Source organism: Lissotriton vulgaris, chromosome 3_1 (genome assembly GCF_964263255.1).
Source record: "Lissotriton vulgaris chromosome 3_1, aLisVul1.2, whole genome shotgun sequence".
NCBI lineage: Eukaryota > Metazoa > Chordata > Amphibia > Caudata > Salamandridae > Lissotriton > Lissotriton vulgaris.
In genome coordinates, this window is record NC_141689.1 from 327,832,766 (window position 1) to 327,850,609 (window position 17,844).

At 44.9% G+C, this 17,844-nt stretch overlaps 2 protein-coding genes across 2 annotated transcripts in view; one reads left to right on the forward strand and one right to left on the reverse strand.

Moving 5' to 3' along the window:
- The window catches only part of IL7R (interleukin 7 receptor), a 369,475-nt gene that overhangs the window by 47,074 nt on the left and 304,557 nt on the right, over window positions 1-17,844 (forward strand). The gene's annotated exons all lie outside the window — the stretch shown is intronic.
- Window positions 599-17,539, reverse strand: LOC147726405 (uncharacterized). The gene is made up of 4 exons (XM_086962728.1): window positions 17,432-17,539; window positions 2,533-2,598; window positions 1,563-1,809; window positions 599-1,028 (listed from the first exon to the last, which is right to left on the reverse strand). The coding sequence occupies exons 1-4, from the start codon at window positions 17,537-17,539 to the stop codon at window positions 892-894; spliced, it is 558 nt and encodes a 185-aa protein (XP_086818854.1). The 3' UTR covers window positions 599-891.

The window sequence follows — 17,844 nt, forward strand, 5'->3', positions numbered from 1 at the left end:
AACACCACTACACTAGAATGCAATGTTGTCTGAGAGTCTAGTCTGGGTTTTGTACTGAAGGGTACTGTTTGTGGAAACTTTCCCATTTTTGATGAGTGTTGTACCAAATACCTGTTTGCTTCGATTTGTAAATCCTGAAAAGGATTTTGATTCAGGTCTGCATTATAAAACAAGCAAACCAAACACAAAAGTTCTCTAAACCTGGTCCTAATTCACAGATTAATTTTCTCCTGCTTTGGAAAGATTACTTTTTAATTCTACAGTGAGAGGTAGATACCGGTTTAAAATAAATCTGAAAAATGCAATTTTAGCTAGGTTTCTGCTGCAGAAATACCACAAGCACCTTCATACAAAAGTAGTGGTCTGCAAGAATGTTATACTTTGCATTCAGATAAGCGTAGCAACCAGTAGCGGCTTGCATAGGGCGTGCAACAGGGAGGTGGCACGGGCGGAGAGGGGCAGGGTAGCAAACACGGACATACAACAGAACGAAGGAAAGTAATTACATTCCTCCGTTCCGCGTATGTCCATGTTTGCTACACTTCCCCTCCCCACAGCACGCCCTATACGAGCCGCTACTGTTTATGCATGCTGCTACTCCCATACTCATGACTCACTGGGACTTGCCTTATTTTGAGGTACAGAGCATTATTTGAAGCTGTTTGACATGGTGACCAGTGGCAAAAGACTAAACCAAACAGTGGTGAAACGAAAAATGTTCAAAAGGTATGTGTCAACATGTAATTTTATTTATCGCAAGCACATATTTAGCCCCATGGGGGCCAGGATACCGAACAAGAGGAAAAATCCAGAAAAAAGTCCAGGAAAAAGGGAGGGAAAAAAGGCCAGGCTACTGCAACCAGAACAAATTGCTTAACGGAAACCAGCAACTTAGTCGTTTGATTCTAGATTCGGAGTTTTCTTTAATCCTCTCCTAGCATTGCAAATCTTTATCGCCAGCTTCCTTCTCATACTTCTGTAGTCCAGTGATGGCCAGCCGTTGGTACTGCAGACAGACTTCATGAACTCTGGAAAAATAAAATAACATACATCAGTATCATGTTACCACAACTATTTTTAGATTTTAATAGGGCTGAGCTTCCTTTAAAAAGTTTGTTCCATTATTTCATATAGAGTGCCAGATGAGATATTGTTAGGGTTACAAGGGTTCATAAGTGTAACATTAAGGGCACTTGGTCAAAGAGGCACATGTGGCTAAATAAAAGCTGCAAGCACAGTATTTTATAAGTTCAGTTTGCCATCACCCATTCATCCAGTTTGAGCCCCTCACCTGGACCACAGATTTAGAAATAAAATCACAACTCACAGCTTTGTGCCAGATTTGAAACACAAACTCAGCACAAATTGTTAATAAATTACAAGACCCCCATTGCTCTTCTTGCTCTTTTGCAGACATCTGTTGAGTAATGATTGAGTCATCTTACCATTATATGATACCAGACCACACATGCAAACCTTTAACACCAGGTACCATGTATAATAATGAATTTTCGCAATCCAAGATTGAATGAATGTTACTTTGAACATTTGTAATATCTTACCAAATAATGCATCAACCTTCTCCTCATCAAGGACAGCTGTTCCAGCACGAGCCTTCGTTACACCTTTTGCAGATGCAAGTTCTTTTGGAGAAAAAAGTATTTCGCTGATACCATTGAGAAGAAAACCTGCACTGTCCTGAGCTGCCTTGGCTTCCTCCAAGAGCTTGTGCAATTTCCGCTTTGGAACGAGAACATCTTTGAACCGTGAAGGATCATTTGAGTCCTTCACCAACGGCTGCGTATCAGTCTGCAAAATAACACAACTATTAACTATTTGCAATCATGTTAGGTTACATATTAAAAAATATATATAGGAAGAGTGGTTTTTTGAGTTGGCATCTATACATGGCTAACAATGTAATATTTGCTAGGTTCCCTCCAACAGTATAAAGCAGCCATATTTAAAAACATTGCATGCAGAAAGATTTTAAAGTGCCAGAATAGCTTGCAATTATCTCTTGAAAAATATCCTGAATCATTAGACACTGTTTCTTCACTAAAAAAACTTAAGAGAAAAAATATATATTAACATATAAACTTCAAAACAGATTGACCACTTGCAATATATCTTCACACACTAGCCATAATATATAAATAAAGAGGTATTGATAATAAAGGACAAATGTACAATCTATCCATAACCAAGTAAGTAGGTTGTCCTTAATAGACAGTACACATTGTAAGCCTGAACTTGAACCTCCTGAAAAAAGTTGCCTAAATAAAATAGTTCATCCAAAAATGGCTGCCTTATAGTAGTGCCACAAGCTAAACGTTTCAGCCCTTTTCATAAGTGTTACATTTGTCTCTGGAGAGCAATCCAAGGCATATGTGAGGACATGCATGTTCATTTTTACTGTCCATTATTGGATTAATTGATCACAAATCTAGGTTTTTACTGAAACAGGTTGGTAATTTGTACCATTATCCTGCAGTTGCAAACTTATTATAAAGGTTTACTTATTGTGCTTACCAGATGATTGGAACAGAATCGTAGCTTTAAAATCTCTCTCTTCGGTGATTGTCCGACCAGCTTCACCTATATTTTCGACCAGCCATTTACAAAGAACTTCCCCGGGATTGTCCAAAAGCAGGACGTCACCAGTCTGCAATATAAGACAACTATTACCTATTTGGCATTATGTTAGGTTACATACTAAAAATATATATATATCACAAGTCATGGTTTTTGGATGTTAATTTGGCATTTGTACATGGCTAACAATCTAAGATTTGCTCGGTTGTCGGATGACAGGCCAAATCTTAAAAAGACGGTCACAATCAGGGTGATGGGGAATCAGTCTCTGATACATGGTCAGAGGAAGACCCACAAAGTTACCAACAACCTGCTGAGCAGTAATCCTGTGGCTAGCCATAATCCAGATTAAGGGGCTTATTAGGATGGAGGATTTTCCGCATCCGCAGGGCCAGCGGAAGCCACCGCCGGCCTGGAGGATGCGGAAAATCCTCTGCGGACCCACCAAAGACCCACCGCCACATTACGGTGGCTGGTGGGTCCTGGTTTCCGCCCGCAGCTTTTCCGGCGCGGTTGGCTTACAACCGCGGCGGAAAAGCACTAATATGGTGACGGTGTCTCTCAGACACCGTCAGCCACATTAGAATGTGCACAGAAACATGCTTTTCCGCAGCGGCTTTTCCGCCGTGGAAAAGCATGTGTAACTTCACTGCGGGGGCCCGTTGCGGGCCCCTTAGGTGAAGGGGGGGTGGGGGTGCACATGGGGGGTACCACTGTATTTGTATGCAGAAAGCGGCAGGCACCGCGTGGTGCCTGCCACTTTCTACATTCAAATGCAATGCGTGCATTTTTAACATTGCTGCGGGTGCAGCTTGAAGCCGCACCCGCCGCAATGTTAAAAATAGAGGATGTGACCGCCACCCTGGCGGTCACATCCTAATCTGCACAGAGGGAACGCCGCAGCCCATGCGGACGTTCCCTCCTACTCAGGGGTCGTGGACGGACTCAAGTCCATCCACGATCCTAATGACCCCCTAAGAAAGGAGACAACCAACAATGTGCAAAACAAGTAACAAAGTGTGGCTTTATCACAAAGATCTATATACTCCTAAACCATACGACTCACTTACCAGAGATAGATAGACTCACCAGCACCTAATCTGCAGAGACACAGCAAAAATCAACAATAACCGACTAGAAAGAAAAAACAACACCAATTACTCACAAGACAACAAAATACACATTGAGCACAAATGCAAAAAAAGGTTTTCACACTCAAACAAACAGAAGCTACACATACTGCTATTAATGCACCATTAAAAAAACAAATTCATGCAGGGAAATGAAACTCATTTAGAGTAAATACACTATAAAAACGAATTCCTGGCTCTAGTGAAGCCCCCCCCCCCCCCCCCCCCCCCTCCCTCCCCCCAGGACAGAAGGCCACAAAAACGGGCTGATCTGTCCCCGGGAGGAGGAGGAGAAAGCAGCCACTAGTACCAAGAAAAAGTAGGAGGCAATCCTTGCCTAAGGGATTGCCCCCATGCCCAATAAAAACAATCCCCTGGCTCTAGGGGAGGGGGAAGAAGATAGGTACAAATAAACTCCCACCATTGAAAGCGACCCTTGCCCAAGGAGTCACTTCCATTTCAACATAAAAATAATCCCTGGTGCCTAGTGGGGTCATTCCTGCTGCACGATTGCGATGCCATTCACAATTGTACAGCAGGAATGCCCTGCAAAGAGACATCATTGGAGAGGAGAGGAAAAACTATTTCCTCTATCCAGAGGGTGGTTGGAGGGAAAGTGAACTTGCAAAACTAAGATTTTCGCATGAACAAATCTACACATGCATGTTTATGCTAAAATGCAGTTTACAGATATTTTCTAGGAGTACTATTTTTCTTGGGCTACTTCTGTAAATGTTTGTGAATTCACGAAAGCTGTATATCTGTACTGCATATATCATGGGTGCCCTTTTGACACTTTCTTTATTAATTGGGCTGCTAATTAGGCCTGGTGTTAACCATGACCTTTTGTATTTATTACATTTCTGTCTCTCTCTGTCAATCAACTGGCTTCCTTGTAACAGCATTCTGCAATTTCACAAGAAGCATATCAGACTGTAGACAGTATGGCAAATGCCATAGTAATGCATGGATATGTTGAGCCTAGTGGTACCACACACAAACCACTATATGCCGACCACATGTTAACATCAACATAACATGTATTTGAGAAGTGCACGTTGACCCAAGGGTATCTTAGTGCTGAATAACAGATGTTTATTGTTACCCAATTCAATGGTACTCATTTTAAATACCTCCGTAGGGTGAATGGTAGAGTGGACCTACACTCCTATGTATTGCCTTAGCTACACAACAGCCTACTGCAGTAGCAGCTCCTCAGTAGCAGCTGGCGAATATGGAAATTGCTGGAATGTACACATCCGCTGGGAACCTGGCCATACGAAGTGAATATCCCCTTCAATTGAAGTAAAACCAGTACAAACCAACGTTCATGCAACATTGATGGAGGCACCCTGACTCGCTGTCAACTCTAGCTACCCTCTCCCACATATGCCTTCTCTATGCTCTTGTGGCTACTTTGCTCTCTTACTGTCTTGCAATACAGTGTCACCTCAGTCTTACTCTCCCTATGTTTCTGTTAGTCTCCTTTAGTCTCTCCTAGGCTCCCCTGCTATCTCTGCGTCTACTCCTATCTCCATCTGCCTCTCCCTGGGGGGCCCACCTTCCTTTGTGTCCTCACCCCACTATCAGCATTCGCCTAGCCCCTCTCATGCCTTTGTAAGTGGCTGGTCATTTACTTTCTCCATCACTAGCCTCTCCTTTCATCCTGAGGTATGACGTAGAGAGGTCTGTGTTACTTACTTTCATCAATCGCCTTTTTATTTAAGAGCCAGAGCTAAGGAAACTCCCGAAAGGCGACTACAGACTTCATTACACTGTAGGGGTATTTGGGTGTAAATAAAGCAGTGTCTAAGCATGGCTTAAAAACCTCCATAATTCAGTGTACAAAATCGAAAACCTATATTGTATTCCCTCAGCAAACACAGGAATTAAAATAAACAAGCATTTGCAATGCAATAGGTCTCACAAGTAGAGCCCTATTGTTAGTAATGGTTTCAAAATTTAGTCAGACACTGATTTTTTGGCTCCTAATCCATGTCCTAATTTTCTGGGTACATACCAGTGTTGAGGCCACCATTTATCGGCACTAAATTATGTTTGCTCCAATGCAAAACTCTGACAAATTAAGCTCAGCATATCAACTTAATTTTTAGCCTCGAACTACTCTTGTACAGTGTTTACCTTTAAAAAAAGGTTTTTAATTTTCAGTTCTACTAGCGTTTATCTTGTTTTATTATTAAAAGCCATTAGCATGAGAGGTGCTGCGCTCTTTCCTCGACCTGCGCTCTGTCTCTGTGCAGCCTGAAACTTAGGGGGTGGAGGCGGGGGGCTGGGCGGGGGTATGAGTCCCTCTCCAACACGTATTTATAGCTAGTGAATCTACAATGCCATACAAAATTATGTTACAGAGACTGACGCCCTTTATCTAACTTGCCTTTCTTGTTTGAAAGTACTGGGAAACCATCTTTAAAAGTTTCGCGAAAAATTAGGATGCTGGCCAAGATGTGCATTGTGTATCACAATGAAGACAGGATTAAATTGCCCTGAAGCTGGGAACCACCGAACAGAACAAGTGAAAAGGAAACCGCTAAATACAGAGATAGACATCTATCCTTCCTGTTGGCATGCATTCATTCATCCATACATACATACATCCACCCAATCATCCGTTCATCGGTCCGCCCATACATTTGCCTGTTTATCCATACGACAAACATGAATTCATCCACCCAGGCATCCATTCTGTCTCCCATCAATTTCAATATACTTAATCATACATCCACGCGTTCAATCAGTCACCAACCTACGCACCCACCCATCCTTCCATACCATCAAGTTCCTCCAGCCAAACATACATTCATTCACCCATCCATTCCCCTTCTTTTGTGTGTACTAATGTATACCGTGTATTTTGACCCTACCATACCTCCCACAGGCAGTTTACACCACAAAGTAGCAGACAGCTGGCCCACGTGGGTACATTTCCAATTCAAAAGATTCGCTCACCTTTCCTTGTGTATTTTATACTGAATGTAACATCTTAAGCGTCCCTTTTTTTTAAATATGCAAGTCAATGAATTGATAACATTATTGTGCAATATGGAAAATAACTGCCTGGTGTAATATTGTTCCTGTGAATTTTAGGTACTGGGTACGGTGCTGTGGGCGTGCAATGATAACTGTTAGGAGAAATTACGTAATGATCGGCCGTCTTTCACAGACAGTGTCCATCTGGTGCAGTCGGGGAGGCCATCACTAGAAAATGAAAACATTCTGAAACCAGAGACAATACAGGGGAGTATACACTTGTATAATCTACTGATACAACATTACCACGTTGAACCCTAAATAGCCAGAAAAGAGATCATGGAGAACCTGAAAGGGGGGGGGGAGGTGGGGGGATCCCAGATGATTTTCAGTCTCTTTAAATAAATCTATGATTTGTCGATTCTTGAGCACCTTTGAGCGCTGCGGCGCTCCAGCAGTGGGTCGTCAGGTGTGCTGCAGCAGCAATACCCCCTTCCAGGCGCTAGCTAGCATCTGCAGGGTCACTAATGTCGGTGGGCCCGTCGGAGCAGAGACCTGTTCAAAAGAACGTTTTGAATCCTTCCCACACTTTTCAACATTTGTTAACATGATTTTTTTAGTCACTAAACCTTGATTGTTTAGGCTACTTGTGAGCACACATATGAGGAAAAAATACGGGCGAGTAACCATATAAATAATCCAGGTTCCAATTCGCTCTAAACCGGTCCTGCGGTTTCCTTACCTGATATATCACAATCAGTCATTTCCCTGCTTCCAGTTGTATGCGCGCAAAGTCGGGTAAATTAAAGAGCCAAGCCGCACCACATTACCCCTTAAAAACGCCATTGCTCCCTCACGGTTTTCCTTGGTGCTTCCAATGACGTCACTTCCGGCGCTACCGGATGTGCGTAGGCTTGTGCAAGGTCCACCTGTGAGTTAGGTTCCTGCATCAAGGTGAGTGGGAAGCAGAGAGTGAACATTTGGAAAATTAAACAATTAAGCCATTTCTAATTGTGTAAAAACTGAATGCAAGGTATACAGAGGTTATGCCAAAGATGGGCACACTCCACCAACTAAGGTTTCCCCGAAACACCACCGCACACGGACATCTTCGGTTCTCCTCCGTATCTTGCTGTACGCTCCTTCTGATCTGGGGGCCAGCGTCGGTAACAGGCGTTACTGGCATGGAGTTCTAGTTCTTAAAACTCGTGACGTCACTATTTGGAGGGATGGGATCATTGTCATACTGAGGCGGTGGGGGACAGGCAGAATATTACATATGGAGGAGGGGGAGATGAATGGGACGTCACCTCGCTGCACACATTTTATAACCTCCACGAAGAGGAAGTAGCACGGACAGGCATGATATCGGTAAGCTAGCTCAGAGGGCTTAGCTTTAGCTGTGGAGATCCCAACAAAGTAAACTCAGACTTTTTATTCTGCCGAAGATTATAAAAACCACTTACGTACCTGCAATTTACATTTTTGACCATTACTTTCGTTGGCAGTCACAGTTTAGATGACAACATAAAGCCAATATAAAGAATACATGAAAACACATTACTACTAAGTGTTGGGCTTGTGGACTGTGCACACCTCTTCTCATATCACCAGCAGTGAAAGCGACCAGCTGAGCACCGCTCGAGCAAAGCATCATGAAACCGGGTTACTGCGAAGTGGGCCATTAAAGACTTCTGGGCACTAATGAATACGTGCACATTTCTGCACACTTCTTAATGAGGATTGGAGGCAGGGTGGAATGTGCACAGATTTCACACTTTCTATCAATACTGCTCAGCTGGGCTCTCTGAGAACTCTTCTTTAGCATCACTGAAAAAGTGAACATCAACAGCGGTTCTTCTCTTACTGCCACCAGACAAGACACACTGAGGAAAGCTTCGTACACCAACTCGTTATAGGAAACAATAATGCAGAGAGGCCCCAGGAGCCGTGAGTTAAAAAAAAATATTTTGCAGACAGGAAATAAAACAGATTTAACTCAGTGCTGCAAAATTCTCACAAGACATTTTTGGTGGTAGCGTGCTTTATAAAGCTCCATTAACATAACATGGATCTTTATGTATCGTGTTGAAGCTTTTAAGAAGCACTTCCTTATCCCAGGTGGAGTTTCAAAATGCTCCAATTTGCATTGGGTTTACTTCTCGCGTGGGTGATTCACATGAGTGTTAGCTGCATTTTGGCCTATGTAGGGGGTGTTGTCGAGGGGTGCAGGGCTTCATTTGTACGGGTTATTGCAGTTGGTGGGTACTGCCACTTAATTTTGGGGACTGAAACCAAGACATATTTTATCATTAGACTCTGAGCAAGAGAGAGAACACCAGAAAGTGTGAAAAATGAGAGAGTAAGATAGGAGCATTGTGACACAGGGAGCAAGCAGAAACGATAAAGCGTCTGCAAGAGGGAGCTAAAGAGGCAGGAAATGTAGGGTGGGGGAAGAGGCAGAAGATAAAATCAAGACTAGACAGCCTCTGTGTTCGGCTGATCCGGCAGCAGGGTCTAAAGAAAAGCTTTCTCCTGTGTGCGCATGGTTTGTGAGTGTGGTGTGTTTCTGTGCATCTTTATCGGTTGCTGTACATTGAGCAGTCTGTGCCTGGCTGGGCATGCGCATTTGGAAAACTATGTGCTGAGCTTTTGTGTGCACCGCTGTATGTCTGTTTGCCTGCCTGTACTTCAGTCTGTGTCTGTATGCGAGCTAGTTAGTGTTTGTCAGTGTGTATTAATGAAAGCATGATGTATTCGTGGTGGTACATATGTGCATCACTGTGCATTGTGAAAAACAAGCACAAATGGGCGTTACTACAGCACTGCATAAGTAGGACACATAAGTTCGCTACTGTATAATTGTGTTGATCAAGAAACTTACGGTGGCATTGACGCAAAGGGACACATATTTCAGTTAGTCCAGCACTGGCGTTGTCATAATTGGATAATATAAATTGCCGAAATATTGTGAAAAAGGTCCTAATGTGAGCTTTATTGCATTTTTATGCAGTTGCAAAGCATCTGAAGCATTACAGAACTTGGACACATGTGCATTAATGTGCGGCTAGGGTGACTAATCACACATGAGCAAACTGCAGCACTGTGGAGATTAGGCAAACGCGCATTACTGCAGTTGTTATGAAAATGTGAAATGCGCCTTACTTCAGGAGCCTAAAAACTAGGCGCATTCTTGTTTCACTATCAAACTGGGTAAAACGTGCAAAAGTGCAGCACTGGAGACTGCGTGAATATGTGCATTATTCTAGGATTTTGAAAACGGGCTAACTGCATTGCTGCATCTCTGTGTGCAGACTGTACAAAATATGCTTCAGTGCAGCTCATTTTTGAAAACTGACATTTGTGCTCAACTATACAGTGTGAAAAATAATGTGTAGTTTTGTAGCGCGGCCACTAAAGTGAAAGCGGCCCACGCTGGTAATTAAGCGTGGCAGCTAAAGTGAAAGCGGGCCGAACTGTAAATTAATTAATTAAATAAGTGCAGCTGCTATAGTTAAAGTGGACCGCACTGTAATTTAAATAAATACATTATGAATGCGAGCGGCGTGCTGCGATGGAGTGGGTGAAAGAGGAGAAAATCATTAAAGAAAATAGTGCTTACCGACTTATCAAACAGACTGTGTAACAACTCAGGTAAAAACTCCAGTCATTATGGGAGGTTACACATGCAGACAAGGCTGTACCAAGGAGGGACTAGTAAGCCTATTTACAAATTAAAAGCAACAATGTAGCAAAGATAGTAACAGGAGCCAATTGAAGAGATGGGCGTGAAATGGGCGGAGCTTCTATGCCTAACCTTAATACAGCATGCCTCGCAGAGCAGCACATGCGCTGCCCAGGCTCAACCTGAAAGGCACTTCTGCAAAAATGTATGTAAATACGTCATAGTTGACAAGTTTGCCATGTCGATGCATGACTGGTTAGGACAGTCCCTTTTTTTCATATAAATCTGGAATTTGTAGTCTTATTTAACCCAGTATAAAACCAGGACTCAAGTCCCAGAATTCTAAGAATAACATGAGACTGGAGTAACTAGTGTAGCAGGGACCTTGGAAACAGGCAGCTATGATGCTTGCTACAAAGATTACATGGACATGCTGAGACCCAAACCTGGTACGTTGTTGCCATCCTGACTTATTACATAAGATCCACCTTTAAGTACCACTAGGCATTCTGGAACTTGTAGTTGCAATTTTATAATTTTCCTGCTCAATGTTTTGGGTGATAAATCAAAGACTGGCTGAAATTTAACCTCGTGGGATAGGGTCAGTTGAGAACTTTGCTTGTGCAGCTGCATATTTCCTCGCAGTGGCCCATCTTATTTTTGATCACTGTAGTCACTTTTGGCGTTTGTGTGTTACATTTTTCTCCAATTACCCATCTACACTTGAAGTATAATAATTCTCAAAACATCAGGAGCAATTTCATAATGTTAAAAAGAAATGATGCTGGTGGAGATTTGGATGTTTATTTTCAAATCATCAAGCACAATTGGATCTTATGAAGTAATCACTTACTTATTCTTAAATCCTCCTGAAGTCATCAGGAATAGTCACACCTTGTGAAGTCATCAAATACACATTCTTAAATCTTCTGAAGGCATCAAGAATAGTCACACCTTGTGAAGTCATCACATTATCATTCGTAAATCCTCCTCTAGTCATCAGGAATAGTCACACCTTGTTAAGTCATCAGATGCCCATTTTCAAGTCATTCGCAAGTCATCAAGCTCAAGTTTCTTAAGTCTGCTGATGACTTCAAGTGCTTGATGATGTCCGATGCTGTGAAAATGACTTCTACAGTAGTTGGATGATCATCTAATAACTCTGGGATGGCTTCTAAAGTAATCTTGTTTGACCTGGGTGGAGAGTGGACTGTTTTAGTCGTTCAGGTTCATAACACTATGGGGGACTGGAATGAGAGCTAATTGTAACCGGTGAAAAACGGTTTCTATTCTAGTATAGGTGGGGGTCCGCTATGTTAAAGCGGGCTGTTACGGTCTTGTGACATTCTAGATCGGCTCAATGTGAGTGTGGCCGTGATTATCACAGTTCAAATCAGCCGTTGGTAATCGGGTGATCTGTTGGACAAAATCGGAAGAGGCACCATTACAGCCTTGTATTCTAAATGTAAAAGGTTGCCCCGTCACTATTGAAGGTTCGCTAGGCTAAAGCGAAAATACCATTACAGCGGTGTTACTTATTTAGTATTTTAAAAAGCGCAAGTATCACCGTTCCAAGTGGGGGCCCGCTAAATTAGGCAGAATAATACAATTTCGTAGCATTGCAAAACGCTAAGGTCCGCATGTATACATGAAAGGCAATCTCTCGTGATATTTTAAAAAATGGGACTCTGTATGGCAGTGCGGTTCCTAAGCAATTGTGCCGGTTAAACGGGTGGAAAAGCTCCCGCACACTCTCCTACCTGATCATTGTCGGCGTTTACTCTGCCATCAGGGCGAGGCACTGCCCGGATGAGTCATTAGTAACTCGTGGTGCCGCCGCTGAATGCTAGTTTGGGAGGCTCGGCCGGTAGGGGCCAATCACCTGCATGTCTCACATGGGGCCGTGTCAAGGGCTGCAACACGGTCCAGGGGGCGTCTGAAAAGAGGCCTATTATGAATGTCGACCTATTTGGGTATTGTGTAGGAGTCTTCCATCCATGTGCTCCATCATTATTAATGCAAGGTCTTCCATCAATATTACTACGCGGTTGTTATATATAATATAATACATAAAACAAATACATTCTATTGATGTTTACATATCACAATCATAGGCCAATGAGTGACTTAATATGGGCAGAAAGTTCTTCACAGTACACACTCAAAGGATTACCACAATACAATCACATGTTATGAGTATCCGGTCTAAGAGTAGGCAGCTAATCCTTGCAGAGTCTAGGTAATACCGTGTTTTCGGTAATACAATATGGGCAGAAAGTTCTTCACAGTACACACTCAAAGGATTACCACAATACAATCACATGTTATGAGTATCCGGTCTAAGAGTAGGCAGCTAATCCTTGCAGAGTCTAGGTAATACCGTGTTTTTGGTAATACAATATGGGCAGAAAGTTCTTCACAGTACACACTCAAAGGATTACAACAATACAATCACATGTTATGAGTATCCGGCCTAAGAGTAGGCAGCTAATCTTTGCATAGTCTAGGCAATACCGTGTTTTAGCTTGTACATATGTACTTTCACAATGAGACTACGTTTAGGTAAATGTTACATTAACGGTTACTTTCACTGAAGTGTATTCAAGTCAAGTCAAGTCAGAGAATTTATATAGCGCACTACATACCCGGAGGGTCTCAAGGCGCTTAGAAAGGGGAGGAGGATTACTTGTCAAATATCCACGTTTTAAGTTGCTTTCTGAATGCTAGGTGGTTCTGGGTAAGGCGAAGGTAAGCGGGGAGTGAGTTCCATGTTTTAGCAGCCAGGTATGAGAAGGATCTGCCTCCCATGGTGGTCTTATTGATGCGAGGTACAGTGGCGAGGGCATGGCTGGAGGAACGTAGTTGGCGGGAGGGGGTGTAGAAGGACAGTCGTGAGTTGAGGCATTCGGGTCCGATGTCGTAGAGTGATTTGTGTGCGTGGGTTAGCAGTCGGAAAGTGATTCTCTTATTGACGGGTAGCCAGTGGAGGTCTTTCAGGTGACCAGAGATGTGTTCGTTGCGCGGGATGTCTAATATGATCCTGGCTGAGGCGTTTTGGATTCGTTGGAGTTTCTTCTGGAGTTTAGCGGTAGTACCTGCGTAGAGGGTGTTTCCGTAGTCCAGTCGGCTCGTGACCAGAGCATGGGTGACTGTTTTCCTTGTTTCGGTGGGGATCCAGCGGAATGTTTTCTTGAGCATGCGAAGAATGTTGAAGCAGGATGAGGATACGGCGCTGACTTGTCTGTTCATTGAGAGTGAAGAATCCAGGATGACGCCTAGGTTCCGTGCGTGGTCTGTCGGGATGGGTGCTTTTCCAAGGGCTTCCGGCCACCAAGAGTCGTCCCATGCAGAGGGGGATGTACCTAAGATGAGGACTTCTGTTTTGTCTGAGTTCAGTTTCAGACCGCTTTGTTTCATCCATTCGGCAACTTCTTTCATTCCTTCGTGTAGGTTGGTTTTGGCGGTGCTGGGGTCATTGGTGAGAGAAAGGATTAGTTGAGTGTCATCCGCGTAAGAGATGATGTTGAGGTTGTGTTGGCGGGCTATGGCCGCGAGGGGGCTCATGTATACGTTGAAGAGGGTGGGGCTGAGTGAGGATCCTTGTGGTACGCCACAGATGACTTCAGTGGCCTCGGACTTGAATGGTGGGAGGCGGACTCTCTGGGTTCTTCCGGTGAGGAACGAGGTGATCCATTCAAGTGCTTTTCCTTGTATTCCGATGTTATTGAGGCGTTGTAAAAGGGTGTTGTGGCAGACTGTGTCGAATGCTGCAGAGAGGTCGAGGAGGATGCGGGCGACTGTGTCTCCATTGTCCAGTAGAGTTCGAATGTCGTCTGTTGCTGCGATGAGGGCGGTCTCAGTGCTGTGTTTTGCTCGGAAGCCAGATTGTGAGGAGTCGAGGGATTTGTTGGCTTCGAGGAAAGCGGCGAGCTGGTTGTTGACAGCTTTCTCGATGACTTTGGCCGGGAATGGAAGGAGCGAAATGGGGCGGTAATTTTTGAGTTCGGTGGGGTCCGCTGTGGGTTTTTTCAGAAGGGCGGTGAGTTCAGCGTGTTTCCAGTCTTCCGGGAAGGTGGCGGAGTTGAAGGAGCAGTTGATGACGTCTCGGAGGTGCGGTGCTATGACGGAGTCTGCTTTGTTGAAGATGTGATGAGGACATGGGTCTGTGGGGGATCTTGAGTGGATGGAGTTCATCAGGCGGATGGTGTCCTCAGTGGAGATTGGGTTCCATTCGTTAAGGGTGTTCACGGGGGAAGAATGTTCAGCAAATGGTTGGGTGGGTTGGTCTCCGGGATGGTTGTCGAAGCTTTTGTGGATGTCTGCAATCTTGTTGTGGAAGAATGAGGCTAGGGAGTCGCAGAGGGCTTGAGAGGGGGTGATGTCGTTGGAGTTGGCCGAGGGATTGGAAAATTCCTTGACGATGTTGAAGAGTTCCTTGCTGTTGTGGGCGTTGTTGTCTAGTCGATCCTTGAATGCTGTTTTCTTGGCCTTTCGGATTAGTTGGTGGTGAGTGCGGGTGGCGTTTTTGAAGGCGTCCTTGGTGCTAGTGGTTGGGTCTTTTTTCCAGGCCTTTTCAAGGCAGAGTTTCTTGGACTTCTTAAGATCATCGTTGAACCATGAGGCATTCTTGCTGCCAGGTTTGCTTTGACGTTTTTTCAGTGGTGCTAAGGTGTCGGCGGTGTTGGATAACCATAGGGTGAGGTTGGCGGCGGCTTGGTTTGGGTTAGAAGAGTGGGCTGGGGTGTTTAGAAGGAGCGATGCGGAGATCTGGTCGGTGGTGATTTTGTTCCAGTTTCTTTGCAGAGTTGGTTGGAGGTGGTTGGTGGGTTTTGGCTTGTTGTAGGTGAAGTGAACGCAGCTGTGGTCAGTCCAGAGGAGCTCCGTAGTGTGGCTGAAGGAGACATGATTGCTGGAGGTGAAGATGGGGTTGAGTGTGTGACCTGCGATGTGGGTGGGGGAAGTGACTAGTTGTTTAAGTCCGAGGTTGGCGAGGTTGTCCAAGAGGGTGGTGGTGTTGCGGTCGTTGATCTTTTCAAGGTGAAAGTTGAGGTCTCCCAGAAGGATGTAGTCTTTGGAGGGGAGCGCGTGTGGAGTGATGAAGTCCGTGATGTCTTCACTGAATTTTGCGCGGGGCCTGGTGGTCTGTAGAGGAGGGTGCCTCTGAGTGTGGTTTTGGGGTCGATGTGGATCTGGAAGTGGAGGTGTTCGGAGTTGGCGAGATTGACGTCTGAGCTGGTTGAGATGCGGATTGATTTCTTATGGACGATAGCGATTCCTCCTCCTGTGTGGCTGGTACGGTCTTTGCGAGTGATCTTATAGTCTTCAGGGATGGCAATGGTGATGTCTGGTGCGGAGGAAGCGTTCATCCATGTTTCCGTTAGGAAGGCGATGTCTGGAGAGATGGTGTCTAGTAGATTCCATAGGTCGATGGCGTGTCTGTGGACCGAGCGGGTGTTGAGAAGGATGCATTGTAGGTGATTGGGGTCGGGAATCTGTGGTGTGGTCTTAGCGGAGATGTTGTCGGTGCCGCTGAATTTGCAGGAGTAGCAGGAGAAAGGTCCATGGGTGTGTCCAGGAGCGGCTTGGACGCAGTTGGGGGCGCGACCGGGGTTAAGGGCTAGGAGGGTGGAGGCATCGTAGGTAATGCGGGAGGGCTGGGCAGCACGGGGGGCAGGGGGTCTGGCGCTGGGCGCGGTCCAGGCGCGGACGGGCGTAGACGGGCTTACCTTTGGCGCACCTTCGGCGTGGCCGTAGCGCGTGGACGCTGCGCGTTGGGACATTGGACATAAATGGAGAGTGGAGGGGGCAGAGCGTGGGCGGGGCAGCTGGGAGGAAACACGGGCAGATACAATGTCAACAAACACTCCACCAAATGGCCGCCCGGCAGCAGAAACGAAACTGGGGCAAAGCCGGAATGCGAGACAAGGTACACCAAATGCTGTACAATTAAATCTCAAACACAGTGCAGGCGCTTTAAACCTTCCCGCAATGCAGGCCAATGAGCACAAATTACGTGTGCAAAATAACGATGTTAGGCGCGATACAAACGCTGCAGTAAGTCAAGCAGGCACCAAATCACATTAACGATACCAAGCGCTGCGCGCACCACGAGGCGCTCAATCTGGACAGTCAGGCAGCAATCAGGGCAATCAGGTGACTTCAAGCGAAGCGTCTGAAGGAAGCAAGGCGTGAGTGGAGCAACCGCTCAACTGAAGGACTGGGTTATTTAAGACCCAGCGGTGCCAGGGAACAACACCTGAAACCTTCGTGGGTAACCTGCTCCGACGTACAAGTGACAGAGACACGGGACACTTCCTTCGGCGTCAAAGATTCGAGCTTTATTTACTGCAGGGAAGCAGTCTACACAAGTAGCATGGGCCAATATGGTATCATACTTTGGATAAATCCTTTCAGAATGCTAATATGATTACTGTGCATGTAATAAACAACCAGTTGGTTTGATTCTTTACGCACTGTGAGTACATAGGTTGATATTAACAGGGTTTAGCTGGTTTCTATATGTCCCTATAGTGCTACCGCACCTATGAGGTGCGTCAAGTATGGTTTTGCTGCGGTATGTTTATTCAGGATCTAGTCCTGCCATTTGTGCAAAGTTGGCATCAAGTTCATTCAGTCCTTTTGTTATGGTATTGAATGTATGCATCCATTTGCACTCCCTAGTGTTTAGAATAGAGTTCAGGTTGCCTCCTCTGGGACCCTATGTAATCTTTTCAAGTATCACCCATCTCATCAATTCTGGGGTGTGTTTCTTATCCATATAGTGTTCTACTAGTGGTGCCCCTGTCGTTTGACATCGGATCCTGCTGCAGTGTTGGAAGATCCAGTTCTTTATTTTGTGTCTGGTTTGTCCAATATACATGAGCTCACATAGACAGAGAATAGCGTAAATAACTCCACTGGTGTTACAGTTTGTGAGGGACCTGAGGTCTATGGTGAGATTATTATGAGCCACTTTCTTTGTTTCCCAACATGTGGGGCATGCTCGGCAAGTGGTGCATCTGAAGTGTCCTACCACTTCCGGTAGGTTCCAGAGTCCTTGGATGGTTGGTGCCTGTGGCGTGTCCAACAGGGAACGAACCACATGATCCCTTATGTTTTTCGCCTTTTTGAAGGCATGCATCGGTGGTTCAGGGGTGTCAATAACATCAGCAATCAAGCCCCAATGTTTGTAAACTATTTTTTTGATTTCATTGCTTTTGGTGCAGTGTGTCGTAACCCATATCACCCGTTCCTGTGACTTTTGGCATCAGTAGGATCGATCTGTCCTGGTACCAAGCTCTTTTTTTAGATATTGTCACAAGTCTCTTGGGATAACCCCTATCCATCAAGCGAGAAATTAGATCATCAGATTCTTTGAAAAAGTCCTCCTTTAAGGAGCAATTTCTCCGAATGCGGAGAAATTGTCCAAAGGGCAGGTTGTCCCAG